Source organism: Molothrus aeneus, chromosome 3, assembly GCF_037042795.1.
Source record: "Molothrus aeneus isolate 106 chromosome 3, BPBGC_Maene_1.0, whole genome shotgun sequence".
Lineage (NCBI taxonomy): Eukaryota > Metazoa > Chordata > Aves > Passeriformes > Icteridae > Molothrus > Molothrus aeneus.
The window spans coordinates 4,589,446-4,612,066 of NC_089648.1; the positions used below are offsets into that span (position 1 = coordinate 4,589,446).

General features: G+C 41.9%; 1 protein-coding gene across 3 annotated transcripts in view; it reads right to left on the reverse strand.

Annotated features, from left to right (window-relative positions):
- Window positions 1–22,621, reverse strand: part of EML6 (EMAP like 6) — a 93,191-nt gene that overhangs the window by 65,196 nt on the left and 5,374 nt on the right. For all 3 annotated transcript variants that reach the window (XM_066546061.1, XM_066546060.1, XM_066546059.1), the window contains exon 2: window positions 652–811. In XM_066546061.1, the coding sequence (XP_066402158.1) occupies window positions 652–811 (160 nt within the window). The remainder of the gene's footprint in view (window positions 1–651; window positions 812–22,621) is intronic.

Here is a 22,621-nt window from a genome sequence, read left to right on the forward strand (position 1 = left end):
AACATGCCAGAGAGAAAAAAAAATCGTGTGTAGCTGGGAATGAATTTTGTTTCAAGATATCATCTCGACTAATCACATTGTAGAAAGCCACACTGTGTGTCCTAATGCCATTATTCAATTAAATTGCCTGTGCACCCCAGCCAAGGAGACTCTCCCAGCAGTGAGATTAGTGCAGTTCTTCTGCCAGAAAAGCTGCAGGGTTCTGAGGGCTTTGCCAGGAACTGATTTCTTTGGACAGCAGGTGACAAGTACATGGTGAAGCCATTGCAGTTAAGCCACAGAGGGGCATTTCTGCTCTGGATACCTGTCCAACACCCAATGCCTCCACTCCATCGGATGCCAGGCTGTGATTTCATCCCAAAAGCACCTCCTGTTCAAGGCTGCATTTGCAGTCCTCCTACTGCAATTACAATTACGATACAAACCAAGGCCTTGAACAGCAACCACAACTCAATTGTAACAGGAGCTCCAACACTGCAGCCCCGGAGCTGCTGAAACACCAAACATTTAAGGTGCATCTGTGTCAGTGAAGCAGAGCTCCAGCTGAGCTCAGGGCCCGAGGAGGAGCTGTACTGACCTGGAGCTGCTGAAACACCAAACATTTAAGGTGCATCTGTCAGTGAAGCAGAGCTCCAGCTGAGCTGTACTGACCTGGCCGTCCGAGTCGAAGGCCAGGCAGGCGACGCCGTGCGTGTGCGCATCCTTCAGGACAGACACGGTCTGGACACGGTAGGAATCCCAGATGCAAATGTAGGGATCCTTTCCAACCTGCCCTGTGGCTACCAAGGTTTTATCTGGATGAACTGCAAGGCTGCAAACAACACACTTCAGTTAGAACACACTTTGGGCAGGATCACAGCAGCTGTCTTCAAAACCCAGCTGATTCTGGTATTTACTTAAAATGTTTTGCTGAGACTGACACGGTGAGTGCAGAATACAATTTATCATGTAATAATATTTTAACTAGAAAAAGGAAAAGCATAACCAGAGAATTTTTAAGTACTTTTGATTGATAAGCTGATTGAACACAGACTCAGATCTTAGTCTTTCACAGGTTTGTAATGGATGATTTTCTACTAATTATCCTCTTTTGCACATCAGCTCAAATATTCTGAAATATGGACCAGAGGCTGAATAATGATATTGTTCATTATTAGAAATACACACAAGAAATCCTCTCATCTTTAAATGTTCAAACACAGCAATCTCAGAACAGACACAGAAGTAAATTGTTTCACCAGAATCAAACCATGTATGTCTGTTCACAACCCTTCAGATATGAAAATGAGAATAAAACCTCTCTGCAAAGTCATATGAATACAAAAGCAGTTTCACACAGTTACCCAGGAAACAAATTTGAACAATGGCTGAGTATGTGAGCTACACATGGAAAAAGAAATCATCTTATTAATAAACTGGCACTGACCAGGTGGCTGAGGGGAGCTGAATACTTCTGCTATCCCAGGAACAGATAAAACTAATTATTAGGAAAAGTTAATCAAAAAGCTTAAGGAAGTTTTGTAGACATATGCATTTTATGGAAAAAGAACAATTGTAGCAGAATTTAACTGTTTTATCTCCCCTGCCCATTCCTCCTTTCCTCCCCAGGCTAGAGTTGTACATTATATTGTGTGTCAGCTGATTCACCTCAGTTCTACACCTACACAGGCAATAAAAGGTGGCACCACAAATTTAAGGTGTGGTAGCTGTAATTAAATTAGAACACTTTTCTTAATTGTGCTAATCTCCCTTACTGCTAGAGCAGAACTCAATCACACGTGCCACCATTTAGCATGGAGCAGGTCACACACCAGAGCCTCCTCTCGGGTTAAGAGCACGAACACATTTCCTAAACATCAGCATGTCTGTACTGAATGTCTCTGCTATTTGTTTTATCCTTTTTGATGCATGAAGTCAGCCAGTGGGGGGACTAAAATTAGGGAATAATATCAATTTTTGGCACCTAAATTAGCAGTCTGATTTCCCAGCCCCACTGAGGACATTCATCTCCTGCCACCAGCTTTTCCAATGCACTCCCCCTGCCCACGTTCAGTCTGGCTGTTAGATAACCAAGGGCTTATTTTTGGCAGACAGAGCAGTGGGTTAGAGGAAGGAAATGAAGCCAAATTTCAAGAACAACTCTTGGTGACTGTTTGTTACCTGCATATGACTTATATGTTTGATGTGTGTTCAACTATTAAAAATTCTCTGTTACAGAGGTCATGTGCTGTCTTCACAGGGTATAAGATTTCCAAGCCCTTCCCTGCCTCCTTAACTGGGAATCAACTTGATTGGCTGTGTTTTGAACTGTGAAGGTGCATTTTCTAAGCAAACATCCCATAACTGGACCATTTGCAATGAAAGCACATCGATATTTGCACCACTGGAAAACACTGAAATGCTGTTATGTTATATTATGGGAAAATACAATTAGAAGAAACAAAGCATTCAAACAACAGCAATTTATGGTATAGAAAACACATTATTACAGGATTAATTCCTATTCCTCCTACAGGGAGGACAAGATATGAGCAGGGTGGGCTGAAGAAATTTCCCAAGAAAATTCATCTCTGTTTTCCAGGTTTGAGGGAAAAGGACAGGAACTCCCTCTTGCTAAGGAGCTGGGATGCAAACAAGGGATCAAAGCAGCAGCAGGTGCTGTCAGTGGTGCCCATTGGCCCTGGCAGCCACTTCCCCATGCAACAAGAACTTCCCTGTGTGGGAACAGCAACAGGAGCCGCTGCACACGCAGGGAAAGAGGCAGAGATCGACTGCTTTGGGAGTGCCCATTCCCTTCCTTCCAGGGAAGGCAAAGAAAGCAATGGGATTCCTGGCTAAATGTACTGCTGTAAATTCCAAAGCACTCTGATGTGGGATTCACATTCTCTGAACCTGAGAGAAGCAGAGAAAACCATGATCAAAGCAATTCTTATCTCATCTGCTGCTCCTGTGTCATGCCAAAGTAGAATGCAACATGGAGATTGTTTACCCACAGTGATGGTGTTTTGTTTCCTTGGCCTGTCAGGGCCAGGGGTGTGTCCAGACTGTCAGTCAGCAGAGGTTTTGTTGAGTGCTGGTGCAGTTGCAGTTTAGATGTAGTGTAATATTGTATAGAACAATCTAGTATAATAAAGTAATTAATTAGCCTTCTGATACCACAGAGTCAGATGCATCATTCCTCCTGCATATCAGGGGCCCTGCTTTTCTGATACTCTGATGTAGCTGCAAAACACCCCTTTAATCCAAGTGCCTCCAAAGGCACTTTTACACAAACAATCCCTTCAGGATGAACCAGTAAAGCTCAGGTAATATTTTAACATTAGACCTCATTAATAAAAGGTCTGTTAGGAAGATCTTTCAGGGAACATTTCCTTTGCCTTCCCTTTGCAAATCAACAAGCCTGAATCTTAGCATCTAAGGCTGGAACTGTGTTAATTTAGGATAATTAAAGATGCCAGACACGTGTTTCAGCAGGGTCTGATGAAATGCTCTATAGAAGTCATTAGTGGATCCATCTGGTCTGGGGGCCTTGCCAGATGGGAAACTCATACTACCTCCACAATTTCTGTTGCAATAATATCCTGCTCCAAGATTATTTTTTTAATAACACATTACAAATCCAATGGACTAAAAGTATTTGTTTCTTGTCTACATTGTATTTTGTCTATACTGCTTTTCTATACACTTGTAAACAGAGGAGGGACCTGAAGTTCCAAGTAGAACTAAGCAGAAGAGTTTAGCTGTGGCTCAAGCCTCAAAAGGAGTTACAGAGAAGGCAGAGGTGCTCTTTTCACAGGGATGCACAGGGAGAGGACAAAGGCAAGAGACACAGAGCTGCTTTGTGGGAAACATTGTCTGGATCCAAGGAAAACATTCCTCACTAGAAAACTAAAGATCAGGATAGTTGCCTAGAGAAGTGGTAGAAGTCTCCTCACTGGAAACAGTCCAGGATTTAATTGGCTTGACAGGACCCCAAATAACCACATCTAAGGCTATGCTCTCAGGACAAAGTTGGACTGGGTGATCTCTGGAGGCCTCTTCGAAACCAGAGCTTTCTATGGCTCCAAATACTGAAATACATCAAGAAAGTCTAAAGTGATAAAAGTAGAAATGCATTTTGGCTCACAGCAGTTAACTTGCATTAGACAATTGCTCCCTGATGCTGCAAAAAGCAAGCACTTGTGTTATCTTTAATACAGGCATAGAGAATTGAGGGAAACCTTGAAATGGGTGTATCAGATGTGTGATACAAGTTTAAATCTCACTACTCTGGGTCTTTTAAATCTATCACTGCACTACCCTATTCATCAGATAGGCAAAACACTTTTTCACTGCAGTAATGAAAACCTGAACATTTGCTTTTGTAGTTTTGGTGCATAATTTATATTTTCTATTTCAAATGCCATATTAATTTGAATCCTTCTATAATCATCCTATCAGCAATTCACTGTTCATACAAACCAAAGCTGGCTTCCAGAACATCCCATCTGACAAAAAAGAAACTGCTCTTTGAAAAGGAAACAAACACCTGCAGTTCTGAATGAAATCACTGACTCAGGTGGACTGACACCAGCTCTTGACAATATAATTCATCCTTAGTGCTGGGATGTTTTGCAATTTAAAACAGTGTGCAAATTTGATGCTAATCTAAAATAACTCCAGCTAGTTAAACACTGATCAATTAATCTCTACTTCAAACCCATCCAGTTTTAAACTGGGGATAACATTTCCTGTTTAGACAAACCTTTAGAGAATCCTGCAGTTTTCTGTAACAGTGCTAGATATATTAATGTAGACTTGGGGAGAGGCAGATACCGTCTGTATTCTATCAACTCTCTTCAGGCAGTCTCTTTTCACAATGAAAGAGTTGTTTCTTGTTAAAACCATCCACAAACCCCACAGTTTAGCAGAACAGAGAACACACCAGGTCTTTCTTCTGAATTTAGGTCAAACTTGTGAAGTACTCAGGGCAGTGACTCTGCTACACTTGAACAATGGACATATCAGACAACAACAATTTTTCTTTCTCTGTAGCAATATCTCTGAAGAAACAATATTTCCAAGAAGCTCCAAACCTGTCCCAAAATAGCCACAATGTGCCAGCAGGTGTTTTCTCCTTTGTTGCCTCCTCCTGCTCCTGGCAAGACACTTCCAGGCTCCTGGAACACCAGGGAGCTTCTGCATTTTACTGCTCACACAGTGCTAAGGACAGAGCTGTCCTCACACGGCAGCAAAGAACACAAACACTCACTCAGCAATTCCCCATTTCACAGAGCAAAAGGAGTTTCTTTCCTCAGTTGTGGGGTCAAAAGGGAACTCACTGTACAGACAGAGCTACTTTAGCAGCAAAATAAGGCAGGATGCAGCCTGATCCCTGTTTCTGAATACAACACAAGACATCATCAAGCCCCATTGAAAGGAATAATGGAACAAAGACCAGCAGTTAAATGGAAGCAAATGCAGGGGGATTCAGGAGCAAGGGAATATCAGAAAAGGAAGAGGAGCCAGAAAAAGCGAAGAGGAACAAGGCAACAACAAAACAACCTACACAAACCCCTCCAGATCTGTAAAAATGGAGAGAACATTGAATAGAAAACTGCTGGAATCTGACAGGATAATCCTACATCTAATCTGCCCCCCAAATGAGTTCTGAAACACCACATCCACGTTTTGAGGAAAATCCAGCTCTTAATAACACAGGAGGAAAATCCAGCTCTTAATAACACAGGAGATTGTTGCTCCTGCACAATCACAGCTCCCAACCTTTGCCTCCTCCAGCACAAGGCCGAGACCTGCAGAGCTGGCAGGCAGATCACACACCACAATAACCAATTTTATTTGGCATGTACCATAGGGCAGGTGAGGGAGGCTTTGGGAGGGCACTGCAGGCACGTGGAACAAATGGGAGAACAAAGAAAACAGATCTGTTAGCTCTGAGACACAGAGACTCTCTGTGCATGTATCTGCATGTATAACACAGTTGATACTCACACAAGTGAATTGCTTTTTTTTACACATCTGAACATATAGCTCTAATGATACTTTTAAATATGCTAAATATTGCCACATGCTTCTTGCAAACAACTCAAGTACAGAGCATATTTATCCTGACAAAATAAAAACATAAATGTTGATAAAAATACTGCAACAACAACATTTTAATTTACTGCCTTGATTGCTACATGGCAATATCTTGTTTATATATAACAGAGAACAGGACATGTGTACAGAATGATGGGCTTTTTAGAATCATTTAGGCATTTTTTAAGTCCAAGCTCTTACTATCTGTTCCACTGCTGGTTTTCCCCTCCATGCTCCCTGTGTAGGAAGAAGAGTGATACAGACACAGGTTCTAGCATTTACTCATCACCCTGCATCAGCTTCCTACTGAAGCCAGGCTGCCTCTGAGCCACAATTCCCATGGCCTGTCCCAGGCAGCTCCCATCTGCTCCTCTGAGGAAGCAAACACCCCCAGAGCAGACTTCAGAGTGGCTGGGATCCCTGTGTGGGGCTGGGCCACAAACTGAGCCAAAACTGAATAATTTGAAGTGGATGTGCAGCTCAGACCTAATGAAGGTCCTGGAAGCACAGCCATGAACAGCTGCTGTTCGAGCACACTTAGAGTGCCCTGGGATCCTAGGGGCATCCTGACAGGGGTTTTATTTCTAAGTGTTGTCCAGAACTCACCTGAGGTACAATGGTGACAGAAGCACACAAAGTTATAACCATTCCTGCCACTCTTTATCCTTGGAGAAGTCCTGACCTGCTCCTTGTGCCAGTGTTTGTTATTCGAGCCCATGGAGTTATTCCACCACATGTCAGTAAGGTTTGTTCAGCTGCTCAAGGCTTACCAGAACTCCTGACAGATCAGGTCCCAAAGGCCTGAGCATGGCAGAACATGGAATTTCTCATGGCACCATGGAGCCACAGAGGGATCAGTCAGGCCAGATTTAAAAAGTGAACAGGTGATTAAAATTTCCCCAGTAACAGAAGGTGAAAGATGCAAAAGAAATGTAATGCTTTGAGCAAAAGCATTCTGCACTTTAATTAAGACCAGCTCTGATTTACACTCATATGCATCTGTACACAGAGAAATATTGGGCAGACTCTCAAATGAAAAGGGAACAGCAGCACAGCACAGTCCTGCAGCACTGAGGCTCCTCCTCACCCATGGCTGAAGTTCTCTAATGATTTCTTTCCTTGGATAACTCATGGATATTTTGCAACTCTTGAGCTTCTCCCAGTGAAAAGCAATCCTAGGAGATTTTATCCAAAGCCCACATTATAACACTGAAAACTAAGCAATAACTGCTGATGTCCTCATGAATTGTGGGGTTTAGTAACAACTGATCAGGGAAAACACCCAGTATTTCTTATGATCCACACTACCCCATAGATCCCTGCTGTGTAACTCTGAAATTCAACCACCGCATTCCAGTTTTCCCATGCATGCTCAGAGTTCCCATTTGAGTCTAATGATATTTGCATTCATGATGATGAATCAAACACTTGTTTTGATGGCCAAAGCAGTTGTAAACAAATACCCAAAACAGATCTACATTACACCCTTCTCAATATAAACATTGTGATTTGATGCAATCAGTAAAATGGACCTAAAACTACCATTTGTAAAGAAAAATCTGCTAGAATTGGAGACTAAAAAGAGAGGGTTGGGAAAGAGCAAGAACTGTACCTAGCTCAGCACTGTATTTGTCACTAGTCTAGTCTATGCTTATGATACTTTATAAACCATGTAACACATTCTGTAATAAAATACACAATAAAGCAGCAAGTAGATATTGGTCTATGATGCTGAGACAAAAACAGCAACTGAAATGCTATCAGTGATTTCTCAATACTTGGAAAGCTAAAGAAACACTGCTGTAAATCCAGTGCTGCTCAACAGGAACCAGCAAAACTTCTGTGTTCATCTGGTATAAAGAATTTGAAGGCCAATCTGAACACTGCGATTGAAAATATAAAACTCATACATCAGATAAAGCCTGGCAGTGAAGAAATCACATGCTGGAGCCTCCTTCATTTCCTGTGTTCACCTTATTCCAGCCTGACTGGGAAACACCAGAACCAAATGGAACCCAAACCAGTCACTAACCATGCCCAGCTGCTGGCAATCCAACCCTTCATTTCCCATTTCATCCCACTCAAGGGCCGAACTAACTGCAAATGGCTCGAATGTCGCTGTGCCTTTCGCACAAAGGGATGTGCCATCATTCAGACAAAGATAAGCTGACAGCTCTACAACTGGTGGTCACAGTGAACAGCCAATCTGAGCGCTAATTAATTGCCCACGTGCAGTAATTAATGAACGGCCCGCAGCACGGTGATAGGTGCAGATCCCCCCCCCTGCTTGGCAGCACAGCAGGAGCCGTTCCCGGGGGGGGGATTCTCCTGTTCCCTCCAGAGGCTGACTCAGGCACAACTGCTCTGGCGTTTCCTCCATCTACTCTGCTTTTTGTGTAGCCAACAGTCAGCACTGAATATGGGTATAACTATGCAGATCACAGTCGGAATCAAAACATTTGCAGCTAAAAAAGAAGAGAGGGAAAATGGGAAGAAAATTTTGGAAACAGGACAGACAAAAGACAGAGCTGACAAAAAGAGGAATCATGGGGGAGCTGCAAAATGAATATAGAAGATGTGATAAAAATAACCAAAAAGCCCAGAGAACAGCCAAGGAGAAATAGGAAATACTGCAGAGAACAAGGGAAAAAACCCAGCCATTGTCACAACTTGCCTGGATCACTCCCACTTTCATTTTTAGTTTAAGGGATTTCATCTCATCCTCTTGAAAATTCCCAGGTATAATCACATCTTGGACAAATTGTGTGGTCTAACAAAACGCCCAGGCTGTGGTTAAATAATTCACACTGGGATAATAGCACTGTGTGCATAGGTTTGCCCTCACCTGATTATTAGAAATAAGGATTCTAAGCCTGGGGAAAGTGCTCCTTCTTCAAGGGCAGCAAACACACTGCTGCATCCTATTTGAGCCTTCTTCTCATGGACATCCAGCCCTACAAGATTTAAAGTTTAGGCACTTCAGTGGAGAAGAGGAAGGGTTTGATTCCCTAATGGATCAAACCAACACACCCTGAGCTGCACTTCACAGGTCAGATCATTCTTTGTATACTGAATGTCTGCAGGAATGATAAATGTGGCAATATTAGATGTGGCTGGTAAAAAGTGTTCCTTTTTAGACCCCTCAGGATAGGGGGAGTTTTCAGTGCTACTAAGAATGCTTTTTTCTCGTTATCTCACAGGAGTGCAAACCCAAGACCAACAACTGTTCTCAGGGAAAATATCTTTCTATTTTAGAGGTTGAAAATCAGCAGAAACAGGAAAGAAATAGAAAGTTCTTATATGATCATGTGGAAATCCTGCTCCCTTTTTGGTCATGCTGAAGTGAATAACAAACATCAAATGGGGCAGAAACCAGTGCAGAGCAAATAGGAACCATAAGTAACATCAGAATGGGTTTGTTCTCTTAACTTCCAGTCACAATGGACCAGCAGCAAAGTCATGAGTTATCAGTTCTGTGAACACTCTTGCCAGGCTTCTGAAGTTCTGCTTCACCAGTTAATTATCCAGAACACAAATACAAACACTACTCCTAAAACTTCAAACACTGTTTATAACAAATACTTCTTATAAATCCATTTTCCTTTTTTCTAACAATCCAGACAAGAAAGGTTTCTCTACCATTAACCACAAAACAGCTTTATTTTTCTGAGAACGCTTACTAAAATAAGTGACTTTTGTTACCTTGCTTTACTTTACATTGTATGACACAGCCTGAAGATTCTAAGTACCAAGTGTCTCTTTTGTGTGAGACAGATTAAACTAAACTTCTGTTAAACTTCTCAGATACCAGAACTTACCTGCTTTCCCAGAGCCTATTCTGGCTGCAAGACCTTACCCAGCTATAGCCTATTATTAAACAAAAAGCAGCTAAGCACCATTGCTTTCACAGCAAACAAACAGAAAATTAAAGATTAAAACCAACACCTCGATTTCACCATGCTCTGCTGTCCTGCTGATGACAGAGTAATGCAGCACCATGGCAAAACCAACAAATGATTCACCAATACTCTGCACATAAAACCCAGAAAAATAAACAGGAAAGCACCAAAGCAACACACTCAGAATTTAATGCTGATTAGAATGTCCCTTTTAGCCTTCTCTCCTTTCCACCACAGGTTTTGTCAGTTGGATTATTTGGTTGTTTTTAAAAGCCTGTGAAAAACACCAATCGCTTGTTTTAAAATTTTAAAAGTTTAACAGTAATAAAATGGTTATAAGAATAGAAATACAATTAGAGCAATAAGAATTTGGACAATCAGAGTTAGGACAATACAGGACAATAAAAGCAAAGAATTAGGAATGAACGTTTGGATGCCTTCCTCTTGAAAGCATGGCTTGCTGACCAAGGATTAACTCTTAAAAGCAATAGCCTGTTACATGTTCATACATCTCATACATGATTCAAAAACTCTTCTCAAATAAAGGGTGTTTTCTGGTTATGGTCATAAAAATGTGTATTTTATGATTGGCTTTCCCCCCTTCATCCTGTAAACCATGGTCAGATTCCATGGAGTCTGCAAGGAGACCAGCCCTTCACAATAAGGAGGCAATAATTCTTCCTCTTTGGGATTTTAGTGGCTTGGTGCTGTTATCTCTATGCAAATAATTTCTTGCTTATCTCATCTGTTTCCTGAGCTCGTTTAAAAGTATCTTACATAGCATAGTTTCTATTTTAACATCATGTTACAACCTAGCATTATATTTAACACACTACTTAAGAGAATGAATACAGCATCACTTTCTAACATAACACAGAATATTCACTGTAATATTTGCAAAAAGCCAGTCATAAAATACACGTTTTTCACAAGCCTAAATAAGTAAGAGAAGCACTCACCAGGACTCTGGAGCAGCTTTGAGAGGGCAGTTCAACAACTGAACCCTTTACAAAACCTCCTGCTCCCTCCCCACCCCAGCTGCCCCTGGTTTGGTACAAATGAGGGCTGGCAAACCCAGGTGCAGGGACTTTGCTCATTGCTTGGGTTAGCTCTGTTACTCCCAAATTCTGCTGATTAAATTCAGGTGAATTTAATCACCTGAGAACAACCTGTGCTTAACAGGGGGCAGACAACAGAAAATTGCACAGGACAGAGCTGCTTTTTATCAGAACAAAAGCAAAGACTCGGTCCACATCAATTTGATACCACAACATTCATTCTCCAGCCAAGGTCATTTTCCCAGTGGAATCTCTGATGTCTGAGGCAGGGATGTTACATTAAACATCTCATGATCTGAGGTGTTTGCTTGCCTGAGTGGAGGCTTCTAAATGTCTGCACAAAGGAAGCTCATTTTGAAGCTTCTTACTGACAGAAAATCCTTATTAGTCACAAGAAAGCAAAGGACACACTTTTAATGGGAGCTTGGCCTGTAGATATTTGAAATGTGTCCAAAACTCAGCTGCTCACACTGAAGGATGGGGTGTATTTTGCTCCACTTGTGAAAATACACCTAAATACCCTCAACTCACATGTCTTAGAAAAATCACCATCAAGACACACCTTCCTTCACTCAGCACATGTAAATATTGCTGAGTTCATCTTTACAGAAATTACTAAAACAGCAGGAAATTGTTATCCTTTGTGCAAAACCCCAAAAGTCTGTGAATTAAAGAGGCTGCACCAGTATCGAGTGGAAGGCAGAAATTCACCCTGGTCATTTTTAGAAGTTAATTGTATACAGAAATTATAAAATTATAATCAGGAAAAAAGTTTATTTTAATTTCTTTTGTGTTTCTTAGTTCATTAATTATATTTATGTGTAAAACAATAGTTCCAGGATGCTTAATTCTCAAATCAGCTTTATATAGTCACATAATGTTATCATTGTTCCACTTTTAATTTCTTTTTAACACTTAGTATTTTCCTGGGATGTTATTGAATATTTCCTCTAATTCATGTACTGCCATGTTTTGTGAGTATTTTATCTGCTTTTATTTTAAAAAATATAATAAACGAAGGAGAAAGTAAGGGAATGACTTTATCAGTCACTGAGAAAATAAAGTTCACCCCAGTCTGGAGTGCCATACAAAGCACTGAGGAGTTAGGAAGTTCATTTTATTATTCCATCAATCCACTGTCTAATGAAGTAAAAGAAAGAAGCAGCTTCAAATGTAAATATGAATAATAATTTCACAAGCTAAAGTAAAATACTCCTTTGCCTTCTGGAATCTCACAAAGGCTGTGCATGCTCTAGATCTGTATTTTTTCAGACTCGTGTGGATATGAGCAGTGCTTTCAGATGAGAAGCTGTAATTCATCAGGACTAGAAATCAAATTTCTTCTTACACTTCTACAATAGAAAACAGCAGGAGTTAATGCCAACATGCCAAGTGCATCAGACATCCCCTGTCTCTGCTACAACTGCTAAAATGAAATAAATCAAAATGCTCTTTTCCCCAGAGTTGTTTCCACAATCATAATATTTTAAGTGCACATTAAAATGTAGGATTTGAACACAATCCATTCAGCCTACTCAAGTTACTGCCCAGGGTCTGTGGGACACAGCCCAGGGTGTTGTTATTAGAATTTTGTACTGCAAACCAGCTCCTGAGGTTTGGGGATTCAGATCTTTTGTTGTGCTCCCAATATAGGCAAACAGATCAACTAGGAAGCAGAATTAATTTAGCTAAGGGTGCATTGGAGGAATTCCCAGATTTGCCATAGAAGGAAGCATAAAACTGAGGAGAGTTCCATGCCAGTAGTACCTAAGTTTGGTGGTTCCAATTTCTGTATTACAGTCTGCAGTGCTGATACACTTGCAGCCCAGCTGAAATTCCAGCTGGCAGTATTTTCTGACCAGATCTGGATTTCTGAAAGCAAAGGATGAATAGAGATGACTGCTGTGGGACACATTATCCACATTCTGCTCTCTCTTGCAAAAATATCAGACGAGTTGAGAACCAACCAGAATTTTAATGCATGTTAATTTGAGCATTGCATTTTGCATACATTTGCTTTTATTTTTGTATTCTGCAGGCAGCTGGAATAAGTAAAAAAAGATCTGTAGTCATCTCAGAATTAGAAAAAAAATTGAAAGCCAAAGCTTTATTCTATATTCATTATTTAAATATTAAAAGAGTAAAATTATATACTTTGGCTTTCATGATCTTATAACAAAGCCATAAACACATCAAGAAGTGTTTTCACTTTTACCTGAAATGAGATTCATAACATGACAGGAACACACCTTAAAAATATTGTTTTGTGTAACATGGTATAAGATAATAGTAACTTTTTACTTTATTTAGAAAATTACTGAAATGATTGCACTTCTGTGTAATAACATTCAAGTTATCTTATTTGGCTGAAAACAGGGCTTTTTTAACTGAATGGGATTTTGAACCTTTTCTAAACTATCCAGACCAGCTCCAACAGGATGTCACCCCTTAGCAGTATCTTAAAACCTCCAGGTACAGTTCAAAAAACCCCCCATAAAACCTGGAGATTGGCATCTGTTTTCCAACAATTCCTCATTTTAAACCTCCTTCACTTTGAGATGCAGGTTTAGGAAGAGGAGCCTTTGTAGGTTTTCATGTAATGCTTTTACAGGTGATACCCACATTTGAGTCCCAGCTCTTCCCAGGCAGGTGGCCATAGCCTGTTCCATAGAAATCTGGTTTTAGGTTTCAGGTGAATGTTTTGGGAACAATCCAGCCCCTTCTCAGAACCAACACCTGCACTGATGAATTGAATTGCCCTCAGCCACTCAGGGGAGGAGCCACCACATAAATATGGATTTTTACACAGAAGGGTGAGAATGGAAAAAGCAAACAGAACACAAAAGGATGCAAGAACAGAATGAAGAGGAAATAAGACAGCAAGGAAACTTCCCATATATATTAGTGCAAGAATGTCTCAGAGTTAGAGAGGCTGAGGCAGCCTTTATGGGGGTGACTGTGGGGTCACAATGAGGAGCAGATTCCAGCAGCTGAGTGGGAGTTCCATTGATAACTCTGAAGTCATCCCCTGAAGGCTGGTGAGAAGCACTCATCTTTATTCACTCTGTCAGCTGGGCCTTCTTGTTACAACAATGTAAGAAATAGAAATAAAATTAATTTAAGAAAAAAGGAAAAAAGCATTCAGTCAAACAAAGCATAATCTAAAATACAAATGAGGATTCTAACTAAGAAAAATAAAGTTTATGTTCAGAATGTATGAGATGCTGCCAAATCTTTCTATGAACCAAATTCCTCAGGGCTTTTGCTGGTTTCTGGAAGAGCTGATCAAAACCACATGCTTACATTTTCAAGGTAAGATAGGTGGAAGGTGTTGCATGCTGTATGAACAACCAAGTCTGGGGAGCCCCACATCCATGAGTGATCCAAGAATGAAACAGGAGACCAACCTTCCTGACTTGTCATTCCATTGGAACTCTCCCCTTTGGGGGGGGATGCCAGAGGCACCAGTAAAGCAATTCTACCTCACTGACTGAGGGAGCCAGGAGAAAAACTGAAATCCACCATGTTAGAAACAGTATGCTAACATTCCCACAGGAAGAACCAGAGCAGGACATAACAGAAAATGACATTTCAAATGCCACAGTCTGCCTTCAGAAGAGAGAAATGAAGAACTAAAAATCCCCAGGACCTCCTGAGCACAATGCAATGTCTGATGCCTTAAATTCATGCTGACATGTAGTGAAACACTTCTGTTTTAACATATTTGGGCATGTTGTCCTAAAGCCACAAACCATGGTTGTGGCAATTGCTTTTTTTGGTGACTCTCACCTTTTTTTTCTTTTTAAAATTTCTGTCACATACTAGAGGGAGAAACCCCTCCTGTCACAATGCAAGAGATTTTTTTTTAATGGAAACATTTCTTAGGAGACTAAATTTCTGCCAGCACTCAGAAAAAGCTTAGATGTGCCAATATTGAACAATTCTACATAGTCCCAACTGCTTAACAAGTCCAGGATTAAGAGCAGTCCATTCATAAATGGAATTAAGGGACATCAGTCCCCACTGCTTCCTCCAGCACAGAAAAGAGGAAAGTGAAAGAGGTAACTGTGTGATGACATTTAGTCAACAATTTATTTAAAAGCCAAAAATATAATTTTTTTATATTTATGCATTATATAATACTGCATAATTATATAATAACTTTATATATATATATATATATGTACACACACTATTTATATGTATTTGTGTGTGTACCTAAGTGTAAAAACCCAGACCACAATCCTGCCAATGGCTGAGGTGGATCACAGAAACTCCATTCTGTTGATAGCAGCCTGTGACAGCTGCAGTAGATGTTCAGTTTTGAGGGACTCAGGCTGATAAAATTGTTATATCTATAGGGAAGAAAAAAGCAGGAATAAAATGTGTGCAGTGCAGTCACTGTCATCCTGTATAAAGTAACTCCTGCCAAACTAAAGGACAAGGTAAAAGACCATTTATCCCTAAGCAGTGGGGAGTCCCACAGATTGGAAATGAGAAATAACAGATACCACAGGGAAGGTGAGAAATGCAATACACATTCAAGTAACTATTTAATACAGCAAGAAACAGGGCACTCTGAAGAGCTGACTTATTTAACAGCACTTAAATAAGTCTGTTCTCAGTTGAAACACAAAGTACATGCTTATTCCTAATTTAAATTCTCTTCTGACCCTTCACCTGGTCCAACAGGCAAAGAAAATAAAATTGTGAAGTTCTACTGATGTAGACACAAGTGCCAAAATATTCCTTGCTCAGACAAATGCATGCTGCTTTCTCAGCTCCCTCACAGGAAAATCATGTTTTATCTCACATAAGGCCAGCTCTCAGAGAACAAGACTCTCTGTTCAGATTTACAATATTCTTAAAATAGGCCTTTACAGAAATAAATAGCTGTCACCATCTCCCAGGCAGATCTGAGATTTCCTCACATGCCTGGTGACACTCGTGGATCCACCAGGCTCTGGAAAGTTAAAGATCCACACGCTGGTTCCCATCAAAGCACTCAAACAAGCCCTGGAAATTCAATTCAAGGATTTTCTAGAAATTTTAGACATGGAAGATTAGTTTACTTCCAAGCTTTTAAAGTGATCCATCTGTGTAACAGAGCAATTCATATGTTCACTCATAAGGCAGTGCCCACAGAGTCATCACCATGGCTGGAAAGCAAAATTATGTCTGTGGTAACTGCTCAGAAAGGGAGGAGAAATGGCAAAAGTGAGGACAGAGTCTGGGAATTTAGCAAGTTCTCTGGATCAGATAACTTCCCTTCTGTGCTGCCTACAAAATGGATAGCTGGGGAAAAACATGGAGGGAAAAGGTTCAGGACCTCTCTTTAGTGCTATTTTAGGCAACAATGGGCAGAGGTTTGAGGAAAGCTGCCCTTGCACAGGGAATAAGCTCAAGAGGTCTCAAGGAGCACCACAAGCAGACATTGGAGAGAAACCACACCAATACCTGACACTGTCCAAAGCCCACAAGCCACATCCAAATCCAACTCAACAGAACTTGTCATGTTTATGGGACTGCCTTACAGTAGCCTCAAAATGAACTCTTGTCAAATGTAAATAAAGTTTCAAATAGAAAGTTATGCCATGTTGTTAAATTCATGTTTTCCATAAGTAAAACTTTCAATATTGGATTTCTGAAGAAGTGTCACTGGAAGTGCTCACCAACCTTCCTGTTCCACTGAAAGACCCATCAGGCATTTGGAAAAGATGCTCACAAACCGCTTTAGCCTCTCTGTCCTTCCACAGAACCAGCTGCACTAGGCACCCTCAGAATACAGGACCCTCCCTATTATTCAAAACATGTCTTTTAATGCAATTTAAGATTATTAATTATCCAACTAGTTATTAATTTTACCTGTTTTTAATGGATGTGCAGCCAGTCACAGACACAAATAGGAGAGAGCAGGTGTGACATTATCACACCACTAAAATCCATGACATGCTGTATTTAAGAGAGATTACCATGATCCAAAGAATGCCTTTTAAACTTGTGTTTTGTGAGACTAATACCAGGAGTTACATAAACAAACATGCAATTGTGCATTTCTGTGTTTTTATGTAAGCACTGTGATTCATTTTCTTGCCTATTACAATTATTTCTCTTTTTCTCTTGGTTTCTTAGCCAACTCTTCAGAGCAGAGATTGGGAACCTGCAGTTGTGCTTTCAGTGAAACCTCAGAGAGCTGGGCACATCAGAGCCCTTTTTGCTGTATTTTAGGCTCAGTGCTGCAGTGGAGGCTGAAGAGTTTTTGCCATTATGTAACTGCCTGGCAGCATGTAGCTTCAGGCAGTTATAATCTGGTTTACTGCTTGTCATTTGCTAATACTCGGGGTTTTTTCTCTAGCTTATGCTACCAGGGATGTTACAGGGGGTTTGCCTTCCCCTTCCCAGCAGGACAGAGAGCAGGCTCCAGCCCCAGCTGCCCGGCTCGTGTGGAGAGCACAGCACATCCCCCTGCTGCCCCCATGCCCCGTGTCTCCTGCAGCACCCAGAGCAGTGCCCTGCCCTGCCCCACACAGGAGGGCTCTGCTGGTGGCTCCGTGTCCCTGCCCTGCCCCACACAGGAGGGCTCTGCTGGTGGCTCTGTGTCCCTGCTCTGCTGGTGGCTCCATGTCCCTGCCCTGCCCCACACAGGAGGGCTCTGCTGGTGGCTCTGTGTCCCTGCTCTGCTGGTGGCTCCATGTCCCTGCCCTGCCCCACACAGGAGGGCTCTGCTGGTGGCTCCGTGTCCCTGCTCTGCTGGTGGCTCCGTGTCCCTGCCCTGCCCCACACAGGAGGGCTCTGCTGGTGGCTCCATGTCCCTGCCCTGCCCAACATAGGAGGGCTCTGCTGGTGGCTCCGTGTCCCTGCTCTGCTGGTGGCTCCATGTCCCTGCCCTGCCCCACACAGGAGGGCTCTGCTGGTGGCTCCGTGTCCCTGCTCTGCTGGTGGCTCCGTGTCCCTGCTCTGCTGGTGGCTCCACGTCCCTGCCCTGCCACACACAGGGAGGGCTCTGCTGGTGGCTCCACGTCCCTGCTCTGCTGGTGGCTCCATGTCCCTGCCCTGCTGGTGGCTCCATGTCCCTGCCCTGCCACACACAGGAGGGCTCTGCTGGTGGCTCCGTGTCCCTGCTCTGCTGGTGGCTCCGTGTCCCTGCCCTGCCCCACACAGGGAGGGCTCTGCTGGTGGCTCCACGTCCCTGCTCTGCTGGTGGCTCCGTGTCCCTGCTCTGCTGGTGGCTCCGTGTCCCTGCCCTGCTGGTGGCTCCGTGTCCCTGCCCTGCTGGTGGCTCCGTGTCCCTGCTCTGCTGGTGGCTCCTGTGCCGCTGGGGGCTGTGGCTGAGCAGGATCTCGGAGCACAAGCCCGGGGTAAGATTTAATTCCAATCAAATCTGCTCATCGAGTGCATTCAGCAGGGCTGGGCACAATTCCAGATTTAACCATACCATGGCAGCCAGCCAGGATGGGAAATAGCAACACACTTGGTGCTGTGCAGGGACAGAGAAACAGGTCCCTGCATCGCTGGCTGGAGATCCTACATTCTTTCAGAGCAGTAAAAATTACAAGCTACTAAAGGAGGCTTCACATGTCCTTGATAACAGTTCACATATCTACTTGTTTTTCTATTCTCCTACAGTTTTCCTGAGGTAAATATCCTTTTCCCTTCATTCTTTTCACCCATGCCAGATAAGACAGAAGATATATCACAGCTAATTCTTCAGTACAAAGCTAAGGAAGAATCACAATGGACAAGCTCTCCCTGGGAAGGGAGCAGCCAAGAGCCTGTGAGGGCTCCTTTGTGTGTCTGCACTCTGCTCATTCTGCAAACAAAACTAAAATGGTATTTTTCATGCTGTATTTTATTTCTCTCCCCCTGGAATCAATCTCCTTAAAGGAGAAAAAAAAAATTAAATCTGAAAATCTGATAGAAGCCATGGGAAAACTAAATATGAAAATAAAACTAACAAAAACCACGAAGCCCTCAAAACTCTATTGTTCTTGAATGTTCTATTCAACATTCTATTTCAAAGGAAGAAATTACTTTATATCTATTTTATTAAGATTGAAATTATTTATAAAATTGCTTTTTTTACAAAAGTATTAGTGTTCTGCCAGGGAGGACCTGAATTTATGAAAAGTGATTTTAAGAAGGATGTAAGAAGAATGTGAAAGGATAAAAGAAGAATTTTTAATAATCTGAACTGTCCTTGCCAGAGAGGAGATAAGATGGAAGAGAGATGAGCCTAAACCAGATTCCTTTAAAAAAGGTGTTCTTCCTCCAGTTAATGGAAGAGAAATAATGAGAGTTACCTCTCTTAATTTATTCTGTGCCTAAATTTTCTGCCACAATATGAAATGTCAAATTTTCATTTGAAATTCATTTGAAATATTTATTTGGAGATCTGTGATACAATTATATCACAAACTCTATATTCCAAAGAGTCCCATATCCAAAAGAAAGCCCCCAAAATTTTGAGTGCATTCTGAATGGCATGACCTGTAATACAGAAACCAACTGATTATCTGTGGGAAATAAAAGGAGGAGGAAAATGCAGAAAGGGAAAGGAAGGGAAAGGAAGGGAAGGGAAGGGAAGGGAAGGGAAGGGAAGGGAAGGGAAGGGAAGGGAAGGGAAGGGAAGGGAAGGGAAGGGAAGGGAAGGGAAGGGAAGGGAAGGGAAGGGAAGGGAAGGGAAGGGAAGGGAAGGGAAGGGAAGGGAAGGGAAGGGAAGGAAAGGAAAGGAAAGGAAAGGAAAGGAAAGGAAAGGAAAGGAAAGGAAAGGAAAGGAAAGGAAAGGAAAGGAAAGGAAAGGAAAGGAAAGGAAAGGAAAGGAAAGGAAAGGAAAGGAAAGGAAAGGAAAGGAAAGGAAAGGAAAGGAAAGGAAAGGAAAGGAAAGGAAAGGAAAGGAAAGGAAAGGAGGAAGAAGGAAGGAAGAAGGAAAGGAGCATTTTTTCTAACACCATTATTTAACAACATGAAACAATCAAAAATCTCATCAAGTCTCTTCTCTCAAAGAAGAGAATGGGGGTGCATATGGAAGGTCACAGTGCTCTGCTGTGCATCTTTTGCAAATGCCCAATGCATTATTACTTATGGCCACAGTCAATGAAAGCTGCCAGACTCATGGAGTTGCATTAACCCAACATGCAGCTAAGAAGATCCAGCAGAATTCCTGTCTGGGATTTGAGTGGGTAACTTGTTCTAAGTATCTTTTGTAAAATTCTCTTTTCTGCAAGTCCATAGCCTGGGTGCAATTCTTTAAGACTTGGTTCTGGCATTAGAATGTAGTGTAGGGGACAGCAGAGGGACAGTTCACTGCAAGGCCACAGCCACACACCAAACCCAAGCACAGAGAGCTCCCTGGGGAAAGGCAGGTACATTATTCCCCTCTTGGGAAGGAGGGACTGCATTAGAGGGAGTGCAGCACAGAGATGCCCATCCTAAAGCAGCCTGAGATCCCAGACAGAACCACACAAACCTCTCCAGTCTGACAAGCAAAAGCTTTAAAATAGCTCTCTCAACTAAAGACAGCTGTCATAAAGACTCATAGAATATCCTTTTAGACACTTGTGGCCACTCCCAGATGCCACACATTTTAAAAAACTCAACCAAAGCCCCTGTGGAAGTAAAAGGCCAGCACATATGCAACAATCACTGCACCTGCACGAGACCTTGAATCAGGAACACAACTGAATACAATAAACTTGTTTTACAGCCATTAAGAAAGAGCAGTTTCACTGAACAGCATTTCAATTTATTTTTTTAATAAATAATTTCTAAAGAGATGAGAATCCCTCAGAATGCTGGAGGGATCAGGAACCTGCTGTAGATCTACTGCTAAAATCTCATTTAGGTACAGCCCCACTCGTACATGCTCAGCACCGGTGTGACTGGGCCAGTGAGCAGGTGCCAGTGGCATCATCTCTGATCTGCTGCCACACAGAAAGCTCAGCTTTCAGAGATCCCAGCACTGGGAGAAGCCAAAAGGTCCTTTAAGGGCCTTACAAACAGTGCTCAAACACTGGAGAGATGAAAGGCAAAGTTAAAGAAATTTAAATTTAACACCTTTTGTGGTCAGACAGCAGCTGACTGTGACTAAGCTCCAGTTACAGAGCTCCTGGGATACAGAGAAGGAGGCCTGCTCTGCCTAGTCGGGGGGAAAGCAAAAGGGCTCCAGCCTTCACTGCAGGTACAGCTGGAAAAACTGAGGAGGTATTTTGTCTTTGGTACTACAGTCAATTTCTAAAATAAACAACATCTCTTTAAAAAACACAGAAAATTCTTCTTCAAAAGAAGAATTTTCTCATCTTGCCCCAAACTGTTATTTTGCAATTAATATTTGCAAGTAGTAGGTTACTACCACAGTAAATGATACTTTCAATATTTATCTCTGCATGTGGAAGACAGTTTCTGAGGATGAGGAAGCAGACATTTGGCACGAATAGATGCCCAATTTCCATGTGGAGGCATCAATATTAGTATGACTACATATAAACTGCAGTGCCAGTCAGTAATTTTCATGGAAGGTTATGCCTTGAACATTCAAGTCTGCTAAAATAATGGAGGCACTCAAAATTCCCTATAAAAAATCCAGTAAAATCTTTTATACCAAGAAGTGTTAGGCAGCCAAAATAACAGGGTTGCTGTATCACTCTGAGAGTAACCTTTATTTTATGTTCTGTTTTAATTCCCATCATTTTAGTGAATTTCCATCCATCTGTCAGAGAAGAAAGAACAAACTTCACCGCCAGCACCCACAGAAGTCCCAGCAGTAACGTCAAGCACACCAGGGTTCACTGTGCTGCTGGAACACTTAAAGAAGCTTGACATAAACAGACACTCAGCCTTGGGATCAGGCTTCCCTAAAGCTTTAGAGGTCTGTTGCCAGGCCTTTCTGAACACCACCCTGAAGGGGAATTGAAATTCAATGTGTCTCTTGGCCAGCCAAGGCAGACAGCTCAATGGTCCTGGGGTAGAAATGCACCCCCTGCAAAACAAGCTGATGTTCCAAAGAACACTCTTTAGGTGGGAAGGAAAGGAGGCATTTTTGCTCTTTACCAAGGTTCCCAACAAGCTGAGCAGCTGGTTAGTCAGCAAAAGACCTTTTTACAGACCTCCCATCCCCTCCTACTTTCACACAGAAGCATTCCAATACTTGGAGCTGTAGATTTTTTTTTTTATTTGAAATTAAGTTAACTCATATGAAAAACCTCTGTGTGTTTTCATCCTGGTAAAGAATGATTACCTGACCATCATGACTCCTGGCCATCCGAAATCAAGCTGATATAAAATAAGCTTAAAAATTGCAGAGTCTTAACACATAGGAAATGTAAAAAAATGTATCAAAAAATTAGGTTTAGACTGCTCTGGTTAAAGGCTGTGGTTAAATGATGGCCATTCTCACCAACATACAGTGACAAATGCCTGCTGAGCTTCTCTCCACTTTTAATTGATCTAAGTATTTCTAAATCACTTTCAATAAGGTACTGTGGCTGTATATTCCACCACATCTGATGCATTAATACAGATATTTAAGAAACCAATTTATAGCAGGTCAGGCCCTGATAAAGACTTCAAACCTAAGCACAGCACAGC